This window comes from Ptychodera flava, chromosome 8, assembly GCF_041260155.1.
Source record: "Ptychodera flava strain L36383 chromosome 8, AS_Pfla_20210202, whole genome shotgun sequence".
Classification (NCBI taxonomy): domain Eukaryota; kingdom Metazoa; phylum Hemichordata; class Enteropneusta; family Ptychoderidae; genus Ptychodera; species Ptychodera flava.
This window is the reverse complement of record NC_091935.1, coordinates 6,405,136-6,424,528: the sequence shown is the minus strand read 5'-3', so window position 1 is coordinate 6,424,528 and position 19,393 is coordinate 6,405,136. Positions and strand designations below refer to the sequence as shown.

Genomic DNA, 19,393 nt, shown 5'->3' with positions numbered 1-19,393 from the left:
AACGCCTTTGGATTGATTTCAGTATTCCGATCCGTTTCATAGACCGTCTTGAATCAAGCGTTTGAAGATGACTGACATATATTAGAAGTTTACGTGCTTCTTAAAACCACTGTCAGCCAAGAGTAGATAAAACCTTTTCTGTACAGTCAATCTTGTCTGCCGAGCTGAATTGAATTGTCAAACTGAGAATCTGGCATAGCAATTTTAAGGAAGAGATTTAGGTCATCAGAGCAAGAATGGGTGATTTTCTTGATTGCTAAAAATTTAACGGTAATGCAAAGGAAATTAATGTATTAACATCAGTAGTTTACAGAAGATTGCTGCATGCTTGATGACCAAGAACACCAAATAGTTAATCTATCCACTCAAAATTAATTTCTGGTGAAACATGTTATGTTGAAAAGCCCCATTTAAAATTGTGGCCAACATTTTAGTCGGCACAGACTAAAACCTTCCATCCAGGGTAAAGGTGCCAACACCATTGATATAAAGTTAGGACCCCGCAATAAACAATTTTACGTTTGTCAGTCAAGTAGTTCAGGCCACAGTTCTTCATAGATTATTGAAACTGACATTGTCCCTAATAGGGTGATTGCTATATTGAACAATGAAGATAGGTTGGCCTTGCTGACACTGTCTCATTGCTTCACACCCCTTGCACAGTTTCAGAGAAATGACATCTGTAGTATAATCAATGACAACATTATGAACTCAACAGAGTCCGAAAACAAGTCTAATTGCTCAAAGATGAAAGAGTTTCAAAATGACTTTTACAGATGGCCATTCAAACAAAGCACAGGCCTGCTCAACTTCTACTTGTCCAGTCAAAGCAAACCAGAAATTTCTACTTTCTCACATGTACAAATGTATAAATACATGTTTAACACAAATTACATCATCAAAATGACATTCATTTGAAGCAGCTGAGGTGATTCAGAAAGACATTGGTCACATGATTACACCTCTGCACCAAGAGACCAACAGAGACCAAGCTGCCGACACAGAACCCTGTGAAATTTCCAATGTGATTTTCTTATCACTTTACTTCAGAGAAAGAGTTCTGTTCAACTCCTGCTGTACACATGCATTTGCGTACGCAAATCTTGATTAAAGATGGAATTAAAATGTACAGTTCCATCTTCAACATCTAAAATACTGCAATAGGCAAGTTGTAGGCCTTTGGCACAAATCAAAATAACTATCTATACCTATGTCTATGTACGAGAACAGACAAGGTCTGATTCACATGCACAGTAAAAACAATGACTGAAATTTATGTTTGCACATCATACTTTTATTCCATTATTTCAGTAATTCCAATTTCAGAAGGATCGCTGTAGAAGCATTGCTATATTTGTTGCCTTGGCAATTGTAGGTAAGCTCAAGCGTTTTATCTTTTTCTCAGAATCAGTCTGTCTCTCTGAAAAGTAACATTCAAGCAGTAATCTTCAGGTTCTGCAGACTATTACAAGTTTTTCAAAAGATTAACAGTCAGAGATACATCATGTAAAACATGAGTTAGTCCTGTCCATATAAATCTTCCTCTCAGCTATAGGCAAAGTAAGTAAGTTCAGAATAACATAGAAGCAATGTGTAGACTGGGTAAAAGTTTCAAGAAATCCTGAATACATAACAATCTCAGAGCTAGAAGTCTGCTACACCGGTTACTTGTCATCCTTTTCTTCCCCCAATCTGTTATCAAACTGTCCATACACTCACAGCGACATTCTTTTAACTCTCTTGGACCCAAGAGTATTTGAATCAAATGTGCTATTTATGTCACAGTTTTTGATCTTTGCAATGACGCTTGTTGGTTCCAATTTTGATGGAAAGTGTGGTAAAGCTGTTCAATTTTTGAAGATGCCATTGATCTGGATGATGTAGAACTTTTCAGAGCTTTGTGCAGAACTTTGTGAACACTGTGAGTGCTACATGGTAAAATACAATCCCAGGCCAACTTTCACACTGCGCTTAGCAGTTTTGACAAAACATAACAGTCGGCATCTCGCTTGATAAAAGATGATAACAAAGTATTTCGGCATGCCTGTAGAATACAGGGCCCAGTCTCCATCATAAAAACAATGGTGTTCCCTTATCCCTTTCACCATAATAGTTTGAACCAATGCCATTGTTTCTATGGTAAAGTTGGACCTCTAGAGAGGGAAATGGGGTGAAAGGGGAGAGAAGGTCATCTTGTATCTTTTTGAAACAACTGGACCCCCTAAGATTATGTTCATTTGTAAAGTTGTTCAGGCAAAGTTTTCTTCAGTCTTACTATCAACAAAGCCATATTCTGGACTACTGGCCAATGACTATCAACAAAGCCATATTCTGGACTACTGGCCAACGGCACACAGTATGACGGCTTTACTTCTGAAATCCTGTCACTTCTAACAAGGTCTACTTACTGGAATAAGAAATGGCCTGAAATATTTTACATCGCTTGATAAGAGAAAGTAGTTTTTCTTCTTCCAAAAACAAACATGAATAAGACAAGTCACTTCTGCAGAAAACAGAGTTGGTAATCAATTTACTGAGATATCGGCTCCCTTCTCTGTTCATCACTCTGTCTATAGTCACCAAAAACAAACGAATAAATTCCGGGTTTTAGCTTTTCAGCGACTGCCAGGATGATTTTCCAGTCACCCTCTACAAGCAAATTCAAATCCTGCCTCATCCTCTTCATCATGGACGACTTGAAATCCTCTGATCCTTTGTTACTGTAGAAAGAAATGAATAATGCTGATTGGCTAACCATGATAATGTCAGAGTTCCATTATTAGCATGCAAAAATATTTGTCCGAAATTTTGACAGGACTTTTGGAAATTCTTCCAGGAATTGTGAAAATGGTACTTTGATACAACCAATGTTCTCAATGAAACTCTTAAAAGTGTTTGCCACAGGATACTAGCACAAGCTGCAATATTAAAAGAGACAAAATTTGTAAGAATTTCTCTCTGCAGCAGAAAATGTTTTGCGATCATTGCTGTATTCAGTTAAACAAACCTACTGTCTAAACCTACTATCTAAACCTACAATCGCAATCCATGCTTTTGTTATGAAGTTGTCAGAGTCAAGTTTGAGCATTGAACTGTAATGGTTTGAGCTGATTTGAACTTTGTTTCTGAACATTTCTCACTTTTATTGTGATGAATACAGATGTGTAACATGTATCAAACACTTCTGGTATGTTTTTCTGTCGTACATAGTCATACCTTTGGTTCCAACTGGTATTTTAAAGAGAGAAGTAACATGAATGCTTGAATTTTCAGGTGACATCAGCTGTTCAAAATTTGATGGGAAAACTTACGTCTCTTCTTCAACGTATTTGATCATTGCCAATGCCTTTCTCTCTAAAATCCTCTGGAACTGCTCAATGTGAGCTTCTCTGACACCTGATCCAGGATGTAACTGATGTATCTGCAACCATAAGGAAATTGTAATTCAGTATCTTTACACGCATACGTACTACATGTAATCCAAAAAAGAGTTTAGAAACATCAGTGCAAGTCATCTGTCAAGCAAATCATGCTAACTTAAGCAAAGTGAATCAACAACCTAAAGCTTTAAAGGCCTAGTAAATGTAAATTTTGAATGCTTTGTGTCAAGAACAGTTTCTGGGATTACTTCCAACAGCTGACATGGCCATTTAATATGTGTGTTCAATATTGTTAGTGTTGATAATTAAATTTCGGGTTTGGACTTAATTTCAGTTATCAACGATAAGACACACCAAAAGGACAAACCAAATCATGCTGGGTATTTGAAAATGTTATATTTACATGTAGGAAGTAGACCAAGAAAGTTTACTTGATACAATAAACAGAAATACTGAAAAGTAGTCAAAAGATACATCTACTGTAGTTTTAAATGTTCAAATGTTTGCTTGGCACTATGGTGATAAAAAAAATCACTTCTCAATCAGTAATTAAACTTTACGTGCATGTGACTGATGCTTCTTTGTCTCCACTGCATCTCTTTGTCCTTTAATAATCCATCTCCATCTCTTTGTACTTAAATAATTCTATTTTCATTAGCAAAACACACATTTTCTGATGTCAAAATTTTCCACAACATGAAATCTGATTTTTGTAGGAGCCAACTGATTTTGATGTTTTTTTTACATTGGCTTTTGTAAGCAACATAGTAAACATACACCACGAATAATAAATATTAATATGGCTGACGATAAACTGTCAAAGATTTTGATCTACACACAGTTTGTGATGAGAGACCGTAGTCTATATGAAGCAAAATCCAAATGTTGGGCAATATTATGATAAAGTCCTTTAATTTAGCATGCTAAACTTAATTGTTGCACCATTAGAAGTAAGTTTTTTAGCTGTCAAATACTTGGTATATAGATATCACGTCCATTAGGATGACTGACTTTCAGATATGCATTTCACAATTTGGCAGCGTCACAAATTCTGATTGTATGGCAATAATTCTAAGGACTTTTAACTAAATAATAAGTCCTTTCTGTTGCTGGTTGAATTCTGTTGAACCTGACATGTTCATGACTTCTCTGTAAATATGATAGGAAAGTCAATTCCAAACCAACTACCAATGGAAAATGTTATTGTAATGTTTCAGAAATATACATCAATGTTCAGACTGTGGATGGGCACTGAAAAAGAATTATCAATTCAAAAAGAACTTGTTGAAGATAATTTGATTAACAAATTCCTGAAAAATTGACTAGTTGACCTTCAACTGGATTCAATCTTGTAATTGTGTACCTTCCCAGGAGACAGTGAATTGATAAGAACACGGTCTTTTGTTGAGGGACTGAGATAAGAAGCAGCAATTATTCAGAGCTCAGCTAAGCTACGGTGACTTGCATGCACTGCAGGGTACTGGAATCTTTACAGATGTCATTGGCAGTCACTACATCCAAAGGAATGATTGATAACAGAGCTATGTGGACTGTTTTCAAAATAAATTGAGCTAAGGTGACTATGCGGAAGACACCTGCCTACAATGATCGGCAACTGCACGTTTGAAAAGAAACTGATTTAAAATTCTCACAAAGCTAGGGTGGCAGATTGCAGGACACACTTTGCTAGGGTGACTAAACGGAAGACATGTAGCTTGGGTGACTGATTTGAAGACACACATAACTACAGTGACTGATGGGTGAAAGAAACACAAAACTAGGGTGTTTGATTGAAGGACACATTAATTAGCTACGGTGACTGATTGGAATTTGTGAAAGCTATGGGCACTGATTTGAAGATCTAGGTGTTTGTAAACAGTACTTACAATGTATAACAAAGTATCACAGTATTTTTTCACAGGCATGGTTCAGCAGGGTTGACAGTATGAGGAATAAAAAACAACAACAATTATCAAACGTTTATCTTTACCACATTATATACATTTACAGAGCAGTCTCATTGGTGAAGTTTCATTGATGATGTTGATGACTTTTTTGTCGCATAATTTATGAAGGGTGATTTAATTAACACATGCAATTAAGGAAGGTATTACTGATTATCATGTGTGAGGGTTGACTACACTGTAAGTGATATTTTACCATTATGTTGCATTACTATTGCAATCTAAAATTAAAGCTAATCAACAATGGGCACAAAAAAATCACTGAGAAATGCCATGTTCAGAAACTCAAAATTCTCCATTGAGTACAATACTAGGATATTTGACAACTTTGGCAATTCCCAAACCATGAAAAGTAATTAACAATTCAACTGATTGCAGAAAACCCTGGGATAGAAAGACTCACAACATTCAGTGTTTACAGCTTGGTTACAGCTTGATTGCTAAGTAGCTTCAAATTTGTAACCTAAATGTAACCTACTTCATTAATTTTATCTGCAAAGCTTTTTTCATTAATCAATACAATTTGATGTGTTGATTAATTGTAGTACATATCACAATTTTAAAGGGCCGATGCAATGGTCTCCCCTTTCCCTTTTGTATATGTGTTGGAATAAGAGGTATTCACTATGGTATTTAGACCAAGAAGTTGATGTGACCAGAAAAATCTGAGATTTATAGATGACACTTCAAATCAAACATTTTTGCCGCCAGGCCCAACACCACATAAGACACAGCTGGTAGAAGTGAACTGGGCATCAGGATGTTGTGGTCTCTAGTCATGTTCAAAGTAAGGATAGAGGAACATAAACAAAGCTGAAATGACTCTTAAAACAGGCTAATAATATTATACAAACAGAATGCTTGTCTTATGGTCACTATCAGGTGATTCTGAGGGAACTATTTATTTAATATGGTACTTGGGGATTGGCAAGCTTCATAGAGATGAACGTCAACTGGTCAAACTTTCATCAATTTACTATCCAGCAAAGGTGCACAAACGGTAAATGAGAGTGAAAATGAACATATCAAGCCAGGGGCCACTTAGGAGTGATCTCAACATTTATGTATAAACCATTTCATGGGCCCTTTTAAAATTTCTTTGTTTGAAAAACAGAAGCACAAACCCTTACTGATACTACATTTCATATATTTTACTACTTTCACTGCCAAATAGCAGAGAGGGTTATTTTCAATAAAGTAGGGAGGTCAGCATCAGCACCATTGCTGGCATTATGACATCGGAAAATGATGCCTTTAGAAAACTTTTGTCTGTGCTTGCTTGAATATTTCAGTAGAAGAATGAAAAGACTCGTCAGTGTTGTTATGACAACCAACCATGGATAACAGGCACACAGTGACAAACAGATATGCTCTTCAGACTGAAGCAATATCTTATTAGAATTATCAATAGGCTACAGTAAGCCATGTTGGTGTAGCTTTCATTTACCATTCAATTTTTGAGTTTAGCATATATTCTTCCAAAAAGAAAGTCATCGCCTACATTAATGTTGTGTGGGCAATAACATCCATTTGCTGGAGATGAAAAACTAAAACTGAATGGGCTAAGCGTATAATATAGTAAAATGTGTAGACTTCACTAAAAAAAACTTTGCGTCGTCCAAGTTGGGCAAGTTCAAGTTCACAACATTGGGATGTTATGGCAGCAGATTATTGGTTTGTCACACTATGTTGTACGGTAGCATGGATTTTTTATTAGTTTGCATATTGTGGAGATACTCTGATAGCCATAACATGACCCTTTTCATCCGAGTAGCATCAATGCACTGATGAGAATACAATGAAATTGATGTTTTCTTGTGCAATCTAACATGAGCATTAGGGATTTCTCTGTCTAACCATACGCATTTGTGACAGAGTGTTATCAAAAAGAACATTGAACAACATAGATTCCATTACTGTTTTGATGAGCGCTTTCAGACTATTTGGCTGTAATCATTGATTTCTTTGAACAACAGATACAAATGGAAATTTTGTTTTCCATCCTTTCAAGTCAACACTTCATTGTACTTGGGGGGAGGGTATGGGGAGACAGATGGTTCCTTGAACAGATCAACAATGGTGATATGTAATACCTGACTGGTATCCTTTTCTACACCATATCAATTCAAAGCAAGTAATTATTTAGGGATTGAAAGTACAGATGGGTTTACTTCAATCCCATTTGCCTTTTGTCATACAAAATTGTATGTGACAGAGAGAAAGATGTGACAAAGCTACAGTGAATCTCTAGAAGCCAGTATCGTCAAAGAAGTGGAGGCCTCATAATCCCTTCTCCATCCCTAGGACACCCCCCTCCTTGTTATGGCATATATCACATTGGATATGCTAATTATCCGTATTGTGAATTCTCTAAGGAGAAGTGTGTAAGGAGTACACAAAATCTTTGCAAAAAGCGTGAGCATTCCAAAATTCAATTCCTTACTCCATATCAACATTAGATTCCGTAGCCATTCACAAGCAAGCTTGCATACAGACACAGCAAGTACAGCTCTGTTACTGCCAGCATGGGAGCACTGCGCAAACTGTTAGTAAAGCAAACCAATCTCAAGCAATGATTTTACCATAGAAACCACTCACCTTTGGTGTTACATTTGTGAATGAGAGATTTTACTCACCTCTGTCATAATATCTCGAACCATCGTTTCAGGGTCTTCAACTGTCTGAAAGAATGTGCTATTACAGAGAACACAAAAAGGTCAGAAAATGAACAATGACAAAAGATTCTGTGATCTTGGGCTAGTTTCATCTAATAATTCACTGCTGTACAGAGTGTAAAAAATATTACTTTTTTATTGAAGTATAATGAAGCACTCTCACGTCAGCATCAGAATATTTCAGTTATTTTCAAATTTGCATGAAATGCTATTTCTTATATTTTGCTGCCTGAAACATGTAGAGGGCATTAGTGTTTGAACTGAGTCATTGTTTTATGCAGTGGTGATATGTAATTGCAGTGATGTAATTTCTAACACAAATGTACCTGAAATTACCGATGGAAGTATTTACCTGACAGATGTATTTATACGGGCAGGATGGGAAAACGTGACCTTTGTCTCAGTTTGGAGTTAGTCAGCTGGGCGATAACATTTCAAGCGAAACTAAAATAATCTTAATGATTTCAGATTATGGCACTGCCCCATTTAATGGAAAATCTGGTTTTAAATTCATGTGCTTACAGTAAATTTGCAAAGGATATTTTTACAATGGAGCAGGGTTTGCAAGACCAACAATACAGAATCTCTTCATCCAACAGAAAAATACAAATATCGTTCTTTACATCAGAGAAAAATAACCTGTTTAATGTTACACAAAAATATATATGTTTTCCCCATCTGCAACCTTCTTATTGCCAGATCAAACTATACCTAAGAAATAATCAGTTTGTTGCAAATAGAATTACAAAGACTCAAATGGATTATGATCAGGGACAAATATGTCACTGAACTGAAGTATATGGTTTCACATGCAGAGATATTCATATCAACTGGAGAGATCTTAAACACTTTCATACTTGAAATTTGTTATCTGTATTTTGGTGAGCAAAATGATAAAATGCTTACAATGGTACGAGTAGTAACTCTTCTTGACTGTCCACCCACAGACATTGCAGTTCTTGTGTCATCACCAGATGTTTCCTGGCGTAGTGTTCATTGCACAGAGGTGTCTGTTTCACTTCTAGAGTTGTGATGTCAATCAGGCTGGTAGGATACTCGCTGGTCAGTATGGATCGCATGTTGTTACTGAGAGTTGCATAGGTGTCAAAGCCTTCGGGTGACTGCTGCAATGAAACATTGTGTAATGACATTTATATTAACTGTGACATTCTTGCAATCACAGACAACATTGATAATTACTCTTCAGACATACCATAGTATTACCTAAAAATGTATGAATTCTGAGTTTCTGGGTCAATTTAACATTCTTTTGGCACTTCTCGTTGCATCAGTCCTATCAAATTTGTTTTACCTTTGGAAGACGTATGCATCAAAGTATCAATGTCATTAATCTGAAGCTCACTGCTCACATACCACTTCAAGAAGGCAGGCCACACTGAGGCTATATGCTTTTGTTGATGTAATTTCAGGGCAGAAATAGTCTAACACTTTTAAACATTTGTCAAGCAAACCTTCAGTAAAGGCACAGTGATAACTTTGCAAAATTTGACATGAACTGGAAATGCATATTTCCAAAATACATGACTTCCACAATGGCATGTAAATTCTGGACCTTTCATGTAAAAACTTGATTCATCAATATTGGTGAGATGCTGCTGCTTTTTGTGTCATCATATTGAATTATATTGTATAAATTATATTATATTATATTATATTATATTATATTATATTATATTATATTATAATATTATATCGTATTAGATCTACTAAGATCAGACCAGACCAGACCAGATCAGACCAGACAGACATACATGTACCATACCATGCCATACCATACACCATACCATACCATACCATACCATATCATATCTTATCACATTATATCTTATCATATCATATTGTATCATAATTACCTTGACAAGACCTTGGAGATAAAGTCCTTGTTGATAATCACAATCACTCAAGACAAAACACGAACACTGTCTTTCTGAAGGCGTCAGAAACAGAGCTAATGTGTTGATTACCTAGAAAGAAAGAAAGGATACCATAGATTTAACAGCATATAATGTATACTTCAATGTATCATTATCTGTTTTGTTTTAAGGATGTGTGAGGATTGACATACAGCTTGTTGTCAGTGTAAGAGTTTTTAGGTCAAAGATTTATTTGTCAAAGCATGATAACATAACATTCTTATAATGTTATTGTGTACAAAATGCATGAGAGAGTGGGGAGTGAAGGACAAGAGAGAGATTGGCAGATGGTTTATTGAAATATTAACATACTACAGGCCAGCTTGTACTGTAACCATCCTTACCATATTGACTTCTTTGATATTTTTTCCAATCACTATAGAACAACCACATGTCTGTAAATGAGATGCTATGGCCCTGAAGAAGAACAAAACAAGGAAAGCTCAATAAACAACACAAAATTGAAGAAGAATCTTCCCTTCAAATGTCACAGAATAAAATGAGATTTTCTTTCATGCTAACACACCGGTGATGACTGCTGTCGTTACGAAAATAACAAAGACTTTTTTGGCGTACAAGATGCTACATTCTCTTTCCACACACAAATCAACCACATTAATCTGCATTGCATAACATATGATTAAATTAAAAGGTTTCAGTATTTTGTCCTTTCAAAGATATTTTGTAATCCCTGTTGCCATCTTTATTTCACCATATTACATGCCAAGTTTCTAAAATAAAGTCTGGGCTATGTACAACAAAAAAAGGGAAAAACAAGCATTGCAGATATATTGTTAAACAATATCAGTATTATACACAATTCCACTGACCATATTTGGGTAGCATTATGCATTTGTTTCCTCAAGGACCTGAGAATCATCCCAAAACAGTCTGCTTTGCTTTGTGAAACAGACTTTTTTGGCAATTCTCAAGCCTGGGGGAAAGAAACGAATGCTGTTACCCAAATATAGCCAGGCAATATGTGTTTTGCAACACACAACATCCAATTTTCTCACTGAAAATTCCAAAATTTCCCCTGCCATCACTCGTCTTGGTTGCAGACAACACTGTCATCTTCTTTTATGTTTTTCTAGAAAGTGGGAATATGTAGAGGGCACTTTCAAACTTACCCAGGTAACAGTTGTCTTAACTGCAAGCTGGTTGGTTAAGTTTCCGAAACTATTAACCAGTAACTGGCTGTTTGGATATGTGTCTGTGCCAAAAAGACATATACATGTACCACATGACTTTATATCATAGGCAGTACAAGAGAGTCTTGTACAGTCTATGCTTAAATTGATGACACATGACAGAGAGATTTTAGATGAGGTATGTTACAACAATTCAATTCATCGCGTCAAGGGTTAATTCATCTCTTTGATGGATGACTGGTAATGACCAGTGTGCTGATGTGACAATCTCATAATGAATACTCACCGTCTTACAAAGGCAATATCTAATTGATTCTCTTGGCCTGCAGCAAACACAGTGTGGTTGATCTGAAAATATAAAATTACATTTTTTTGTGAATTTTGAATATTAATTCTTTGGTACACTGGTCGACTGTACATGTTAAGAACAGTGAGATCTGACAGAAAGATATGAGGCCATCCTTCACATATTGCCTTTCCAAAATTGACCAAAACTGGCCATTTTGTGTAAAAAGTGGTCTTCTTGAGTAAGACTAATGTTCAGATGTAAATAATATGTGATTCTGTGAATTTCATGCGGAGTTCATATGCAACAATTTGATTTTATTACACAATGGATAGATAGTCAAATAAAAATATTCTTTACAAGACATTTTCAACATGAGAGAATATGAACTGTTATTATGGGCATACCGGTATTGTAAACTTACATCTATGGTGGGAGGAAGTCTGTACTCCCCCATGTTGATCAACAATTGCACAAATCCGTTTATACACATTGATTTGAATTCTGTAAGAGCTGTTGAATAATCCTGCAAAGAATAAACAAAAATGTTCACACTTCCTAGTGATATAAAGTGATTTATTCAATATATCATTGAGCTATTTCTGGTTTTGGTTGTTCTTATTTGTCCTGTTTTTTGTAAAGGTCATTTATATCCACTGTTTTATAATGAAAGCAGCGTTGGCAACTATTGACACAATCTGTTGAAAACAACCTTCATCTAAACTCATTTCTCAAGTGTTATGTATAGAAACAAGCTGTTTGCACTTATTTATAGCACAAATACAAGGAAAAACTGGCAAGTTCCTAGCACCAATGGCACAATAAAACTTCATGAACATATTGCAAGAATAGAATTGAAATTTTTTTCCCCAGCCATACAAGTTGGAAATGATCAGCTTTGAAAATTTTTGTATAATTATTTCTACTAGACTGCTAAAAGTATGAATTTAAATAGGTGAATTTGAATTATTATACTTGAAGTGACCTACTTTGTCAAATAAAACCCGCAACTTGTAGACCATGGTCAGAAGTCTGTTTGTACATAGCTCTTGGATTGGCATGTACCATTTGAGTTCTTTGTAAGGCAGAACCAAAGACAGTGCATAAACATTAATTTCATGTCCATTATTGCCACTGAATATTACAGCATTGACAATTATGCCTTTCTCTGCCAACACAAAAAACTTATTGTGAGTTTTGTTGCTTGGTTCGTCGCTGGAGTTCAACATGCGCCCTGAAGCATAGTTCAATACATCATGGCTGACTGCTTCCTTGTGTTCCACCAACCAGGCATGTTGTATCTGTGGTCCCAGGATGTTATCCCACATTGAAAGTATAATTCCATGGAATGATGCATCTTCCGCTGATGCAACCGTTGTAATATTCCTCGGTGCAATTTTGTAGGGGCTCAGTGATTCCATAGTTGAATCCGATATATTGTGATTGAACTCCTAAGATAACACGTTTTTTGTACTCCAATAATACTAGTTCAGGAAATCTATGCTTCACCCCAATTCAGTCTCAGTGAAGCTTGACTTCTTATGTACATAAAGTCTTCACTTTCAAGCAGCTACTGCACTCAATAGTCAAACACAGAAAGTAATCATAGAATGTTTGAAAACAGCTAGATGATAAACAAAGTTGTTTTGGTTGCAACAATGCCCTATGTCTCTGATCAGTTGCTTTGATTAGCTTGGTCACCAAAGAGGTAGTTGACTGGTTCTTTGTTGACGTACATCCAAAACAAGATTTGATGAGCACACTCAATGGACAGGGACAGTATCAGCATGGTCATCAGGGAAAGAATGCCACCAATGGTCAGTCTTGGGGAAGCTGTGTTCACAAATGACATCAAAAATAACACCAGTCCGGAAACTATACACGATGCGAACATATAGTTGAAAAAAATATGCTTAAGTCCAATGCGGTCGACAATTGTTTCTGTAAGTTTCAGATAAGCTGGGAGCATTGTTTGAAAAGAGAGCTGTGATGAAGTTTGATATTCAAAGAGCAGATAACAGAAGATGCAGAGAAAATGTCTTCCAAATCTTCCTAAGGCGTCTATTTTTTAATCTGACTGACCTATGACCACACAGTTCCAAATTTACCACGCGAGGTTGTTCATCTGAGCATCAAACTGAATACGAGAGACGCTGGCCACAAAATAAGCAACTTTGATGCCCAGGGCGATTGTAAAGGTGGACATGGTGTACGCCAAAGCTGTGAGAAGGATCCGAGGTGATGGAGATGACGAACTGTAATACGCAAGAGACAGGATACAGGCAGTCAGTCCTGTCAGCATGTACGTTGACAACGCATAGTTGAAACAGAAATGTTTTAACATCAAACGGTCGACTACAGTGCCCATCCACTGAGCGATGGAAGACATCTTCAGGTCATGAAATAATTGATGAGGTTAACCAGAACGGGCTGGTGACGCCGGTTAACCATAGCAACAGTTTAATACTATCACCAGAGAGGGTCTAAATATGTTGTACTGCTGAGATAACACAGCGTTGCATCAGGATTCACGCATTCCACATCCGCTGAGAATGAAAGCCGGTGGTAAGGATGAGATATCACAAAGGTAAAAAGGCGTTCCTCAACTGTGCGCATGCATATTCCCCAACGTCCTACGCGTTGATCGCTGTGCACAACAAAAATTACAAAAAAATACCTCCAATGGAGCAACTTTTCTGAGATGCAATTCTTGCAGGTGCCTGAAACTTTTCGAATTCTTTTGTTGAACGAGGTAAAATATTATTGCTGTACGGCTTGGTGTACTGCTTTTCTGTATTTTTCACAGATCTGCATCTGTTCTTCCTTCCGTCTTCCGGAAGTTTAATTGACCCGGAAGTGATAAAGTCGTGAGCTCTTTTGCGATTGCGCAGTGATGTTGTAACTCATAGAGCAGCAGGCAATACGCACGAGGGTGAGCACGTCTTTTTGTGCATCAGTATACAGGGTAACCTTTCTGGAAATTGGTGAGAGTGTCCTCGTTATAACTTACAATCAGGTTTACATGTAAGAAGGACACATCTTGAACCGCAGTGATCAATCATGGTGGACAGTGACAGTGTGCAGAAAATTGGTCAAATACTGTGTGACCAGGACAAGTCGCTGACAGAGCGTTTCCGGGCACTATTTACACTTCGCAGCCTGGGTGGCCAGCAGCGGTCGATTACATTGCGACGTGCTTCAGTGACCCCTCAGCCTTGTTAAAACATGAACTTGCGTATTGTCTCGGTCAAATGGGAGACGATTATGCAATACCACATCTTCTGGAAGTTTTAAAAGACACCGATCAAGAACCAATGGTTAGACATGAAGCAGGTAGGTTCAATATAACGTCATTGCAATACTACTTAATACATTTCTCAGTGATAGAACTTTTATCTCAGGAAAAATTAAAAGTAAACATTCTGAACAAAAAAAATCCATTAACTTTATTAGAGAGTCCTTAACATTGATAAACAGTAGCAAGTCAGAGTACATAAATTGTGTACGATTTCTTGTGAAACTTATTTCTTCTTGAAAAGCTCATGAATGACATGACAATGTATATTGCTAAAAAATTATTTTTGAGATGTTTAGCTAGAAATCTCGGTCAATGAAAGATAAAATGCAATGGAAGGAGTGTTGAACATGGCTGCAGAAGTTGTGTATAGTCATTGATGATTGCTGAGACATCTTTTTCTGTACTCTTTTCATCAGGTGAAGCTTTGGGAGCTATTGGATCAGAATCGGTGTTGGAAGTGTTGCAACAGTATTCACAAGATCCAGTCATAGAGGTGAAAGCAAAACTTCCTGCGTTTGTGTGATGCTAGCTGCAAAATTGTGAGGCGGTCGGTGAGTTTTGCTTTTTGCGACCTCGCTCACCAGTAGAGTTACAATGCCGAAGGCCCTCAAAATAAGTGCGCCACACATGGCGCGGCATTTTGATGTAAAATCCCACATATTTACTGCATTTGGTCGTACCGATTTATCACTACTGAAGACTAAACACTATACTACACTAACCTTGTCGTTTATGGGGTTTGGTATTAGCACAGACACGTCGATCGCGTTCCATAAACATTGAGCGTGTTTCTGGGAGCCGCCATTACCGGAAGTTGGTAATGGCGGCTCCAAGAAATGTTTTTGGAACGCGATCGACGTATTTGAACAAATAGCAAACCCCATACACGACAAGGTTAGTGTAGTACAGTGTTTAATCTTCAGTAGTGATAAATCAGTATGACCAAATGCAGTAAATATATGGGATTTTACATCAAAATGCCGTGCCATGTGTAGCGCGCTTATTTTGTATGCTACAGGGCCTTCGGCATTGTAGCTCTACTGGTGAGCGAGGTCGCAAAAACCAAAACTCACCGACCGCCTCACCGTAGAGCTACACTTTCTGCGTCTGTGTGATGCCACCTTGTCTGTGAACATAGGTGATGAAGTTCAAATTCAGTTAGTTACATGTAAACTTGGTCTACCTTTCTATTCTTTGTAACAAAGCCATACATAAAATGGCTACAGAAGCATGTGACGCATTTTGAACTACATAAAAAGTGAGCAAAACATTTTTTCTTCAGCTGGCATTTAATGTAGTCGACAATCCCACAATTACTCCCTACTGAGTTAATTTCTTTTGATGTGTACTCGTCTTTCAATTTAAATACGTCTTCACTCTTTCTCTTTAGGTGGCAGAAACATGCCAGCTGGCTGTTCAAAGGATAAAATGGTTACACAGTAGAAAGGAAGACAAAGAAAATCTGAGTGAAAATCCATACAAATCTGTTGATCCGGCACCACCAGCTCAAGAAAACGATGTAGACACTTTGGCCAAGATTCTGCTAGATGAAAAGTTACCATTGTTTGATAGGTATCGTGCCATGTTTTCATTGAGGAATATCGGAAGTGAGGAGTCAGTCGCTGCTCTTTCACAAGGTGAGAATGTGTAGAAATTCTCAGAGTTGACATTGTGCAGTGATTTCATTGCATAGACAGTGTCACAATAATTCATGTCAGCTTTTCTGTGAGCTGATAATAAGATGACCCAAAGTATTCGGTTTAGTTAGATTTATCTGACTGCAAATCATTGCATGGCATGACTGTAAAACACTGGTACCACACCGAGCTGTATTGCAATTCAGTGTTACCATAAAGGGTATGTTTCTAAATATTACATTAGGCTTGTAAAACAAGCAGGTGATGACCAATTTTGTGTGGAAGATAAAATATTAATATAGATGGTATTGACAATTGTCTTAATTCTTGTGAAAGTTACTGACAATTTCTGCTGGAGAATTCAGATCTCTCTATGAACTTTTTCTCTTTGATCACATGATTTTACATCAACCAGATCATGCATAATGGCACTTATATTTTGTTACCTATGCAGGCTTGGAGTGTGGTAGTGCACTATTCCGACATGAAATAGCTTACGTCCTTGGACAGATGCAGCATGAGGGTGGCATCGCACAGCTGAAGAAGTCATTACAGAAGACAGGGGAGAATCCTATGGTCAGACATGAATGTGCAGAGGCATTGGGATCCATAGCCAAGGACGAGTGCATGAAGATATTAGAAGAGTATGCCAAGGACACCGAGAGAGTTGTCAAAGAAAGTTGTGTTGTTGCCATTGATATGTACAATTATGAAAAGAGTGATCAGTTTCAGTACGCAGATGGACTTGTCAAAGTTACGCAGTCAGATTCTTGATATTAGTTCTCTTCCGTATCTTGATAAAAACATGGTACCATATGTATATGTAACTATTATCAGTGTCTAGCCTGGCTTTCCACAGTGAAACATAACAATGCTCTCGAGTGGCAATATCTACAATTTATATATTGCAATTGGAAGGGTAGTTGAATAAGGATAACACAAAATTCTTACCAAGTTTGTGTGAGAAAATACTCAACACTACCCAGCTGTAACACTGTAAGCAATAAACACTGTAAGAAATATCATCAGGCTATATTGGTCAGTCTTGTCTGCAGATTCCCCTTGGTAATCAAAATCAGTCGTCTTAGAAAATATTTTCCTGTTCCCAAGATATTAACCCAAGTTCATTGCATCCCAGAACTGGAAGATCTGTTACTTGAGGGAACTCCTTGCATCCTTTCTCACAGGTACAGGGTCTGTCACTTTGCAGTGAGGCGTGCCCTCTGGTGATAGACTTACCAGTTGCTTGGCTTCTTAGCAGTCACTGGCTGGCCAAGCTTGTGAGCAACGTGATCATCCCACAAGCTATGCAACAACCTACCACTAACGCGATATCGATAGAAGTTTATTCCTTCAATTTATTCTGTTTTGATATTTATATGCCCACAGACATGGAGCAAGTCTAGCCTCTATGAATAACCAAAGCTCCATTTGAAAAAATATCTTAATGATCGTATACAGTTGAGGAATCTTCCTTACTTTTAGTTCATAATTCTATCACAGGAACAGATTTCATAGTCTTTTTTTACCTCCTAGCTGATACAGAGTCCTCTTATGCACTACCGTTAATTAATGTTTCATGACTTGTTATGTTATGTTATGTTATATTTATTTATTAAAGTGTCATGTGTGGTCTTAAACAGCTTGGTTGCCACACCCAGCCCCAAGGGCTTACAAGACACTAAAACAGTAAATAAAGTACATAGATATGAATAGCTCGAAATTTAATTTAGTATAAGAAGCTTCTTGTCTCATTGAAAATGCATGATAGACATAGGATGCCAATTGGGATGGCATGTCGCTCATTAGAAATTTGAGTTTCTGTTGTACATCAAATGAATCAAATACAGAGCACAAGTTTCTGGCTTTAGAGAACAATTGTTTCCTAATAACATTATAAAGTGTGCAATCAAAAATAAATGGAGCTCATCTTCTACTACATTTGGACAAAAATCACATAGTCTTTCCTCTTTAGGCACATTCGTGTAACGCCCAGTTTCAATTTTTAGAGGTAAGATACCAACTCTCAATTGTGCTAAAAGTGATCTTTTTGATCTAGAAATGGGAAATTGTAAATATTTCTCCATTCCATATCCGTCTTAAACATCAAATATGTACGCAATTTGGGCTTTTCACTCAGTTGGGATGTCCAGTTACTAATATACAACGTTTTTAATGCATCTTTCATGACAGGAATACTACAAACCTCTAAATTACCAAATTTCTCCTGCAAACCAATTTCTGAAAATAAAATCAAAACATATCTTTAGCCCAGTTTTTATATTTTAAACTGATATCCCAAGTAAAAACTTGCTTAATCATTCTGTTATCAGGCATAACTGCTAATCTATTCCAGAGTCTTACCATGTTCAATTTATTTCTTAATAACAAGGGTCCCAACCCATATCTCCATTTATACCAAGTATAGGGGCAATTTGTGGACACCAAGAAAATATCTAATCGCTCTGTTTGAATGGACTCACATTTTGAAGAGAAACGGTAGCCCCAAATTGCAGAACAGTAGTCTAAATTGGAGTAATACAAGAATGAAATAGAGTTGTAAAAGTGTTATATCTAAAATCCTTAACATGTGTATCTTAGACATAACTGATCCCAAAGCTCTACCTGCAGCACTTGCTAGGGTTTCAGCAGTCACTTCAAAATTTAAGAACTGATCCAAACTAAACCCAAATATTTATACTGAGAAACTACGTCAAGATTTGTACCACCAAATTGAAAATAAAGTCTGTTTTCATTTGTCCCATATTTCGAAAATGAACAATTTGTGTTTTGGACTTGTTCATCATCATACGCCACCTTTTGCACCAATCTTGTAGATGGTCAATCATCTTTTGTAAATTTGTCTCATTTTCAGCAAGCAAACAATATCATCGGCATACAACAGAATATTAATTAATGAGTTACCAACTGGGATACCTAAAGTTAAATCATTAATCTCAATTGCTAAATCATTGATAAAAATAGAAAAAAGTGTTGGGGAAAGTACATCACCTTGTCTGACTCCATAAGTTGTTGCAAACCAAGACGTAAGGTTTCCGTTTACATTA

At 36.8% G+C, this 19,393-nt stretch overlaps 2 protein-coding genes across 5 annotated transcripts; one reads left to right on the top strand and one right to left on the bottom strand.

Moving 5' to 3' along the window:
* Positions 1-1,272: 1,272 nt before the first annotated feature.
* LOC139138309 (guanine nucleotide exchange factor C9orf72-like) lies at positions 1,273-14,309 on the bottom strand. Of its 4 annotated transcripts, none has more exons than XM_070706632.1 (9): positions 12,380-14,309; positions 11,815-11,916; positions 11,391-11,452; positions 10,298-10,370; positions 9,894-10,004; positions 8,926-9,143; positions 7,981-8,038; positions 3,312-3,412; positions 1,273-2,720 (listed from the first exon to the last, which is right to left on the bottom strand). In XM_070706632.1, the coding sequence occupies exons 1-9, from the start codon at positions 12,809-12,811 to the stop codon at positions 2,531-2,533; spliced, it is 1,347 nt and encodes a 448-aa protein (XP_070562733.1). In that variant the 5' UTR covers positions 12,812-14,309; the 3' UTR covers positions 1,273-2,530. The 4 variants fall into 4 exon arrangements, with proteins under 4 accessions (XP_070562733.1, XP_070562731.1, XP_070562734.1 ...); XM_070706630.1 differs by having other exon boundaries at positions 3,312-3,421; positions 12,380-14,257; XM_070706633.1 differs by having other exon boundaries at positions 8,926-9,140; positions 12,380-14,242.
* Positions 14,310-14,450: 141 nt separating this feature from the next.
* LOC139138310 (deoxyhypusine hydroxylase-like) lies at positions 14,451-17,350 on the top strand. Its single transcript, XM_070706635.1, is given in 5 exon segments — positions 14,451-14,556; positions 14,559-14,723; positions 15,105-15,181; positions 16,079-16,325; positions 16,780-17,350. Coding segments are annotated over 5 exon segments (915 nt in total). The 3' UTR covers positions 17,100-17,350.
* Positions 17,351-19,393: the final 2,043 nt, after the last annotated feature.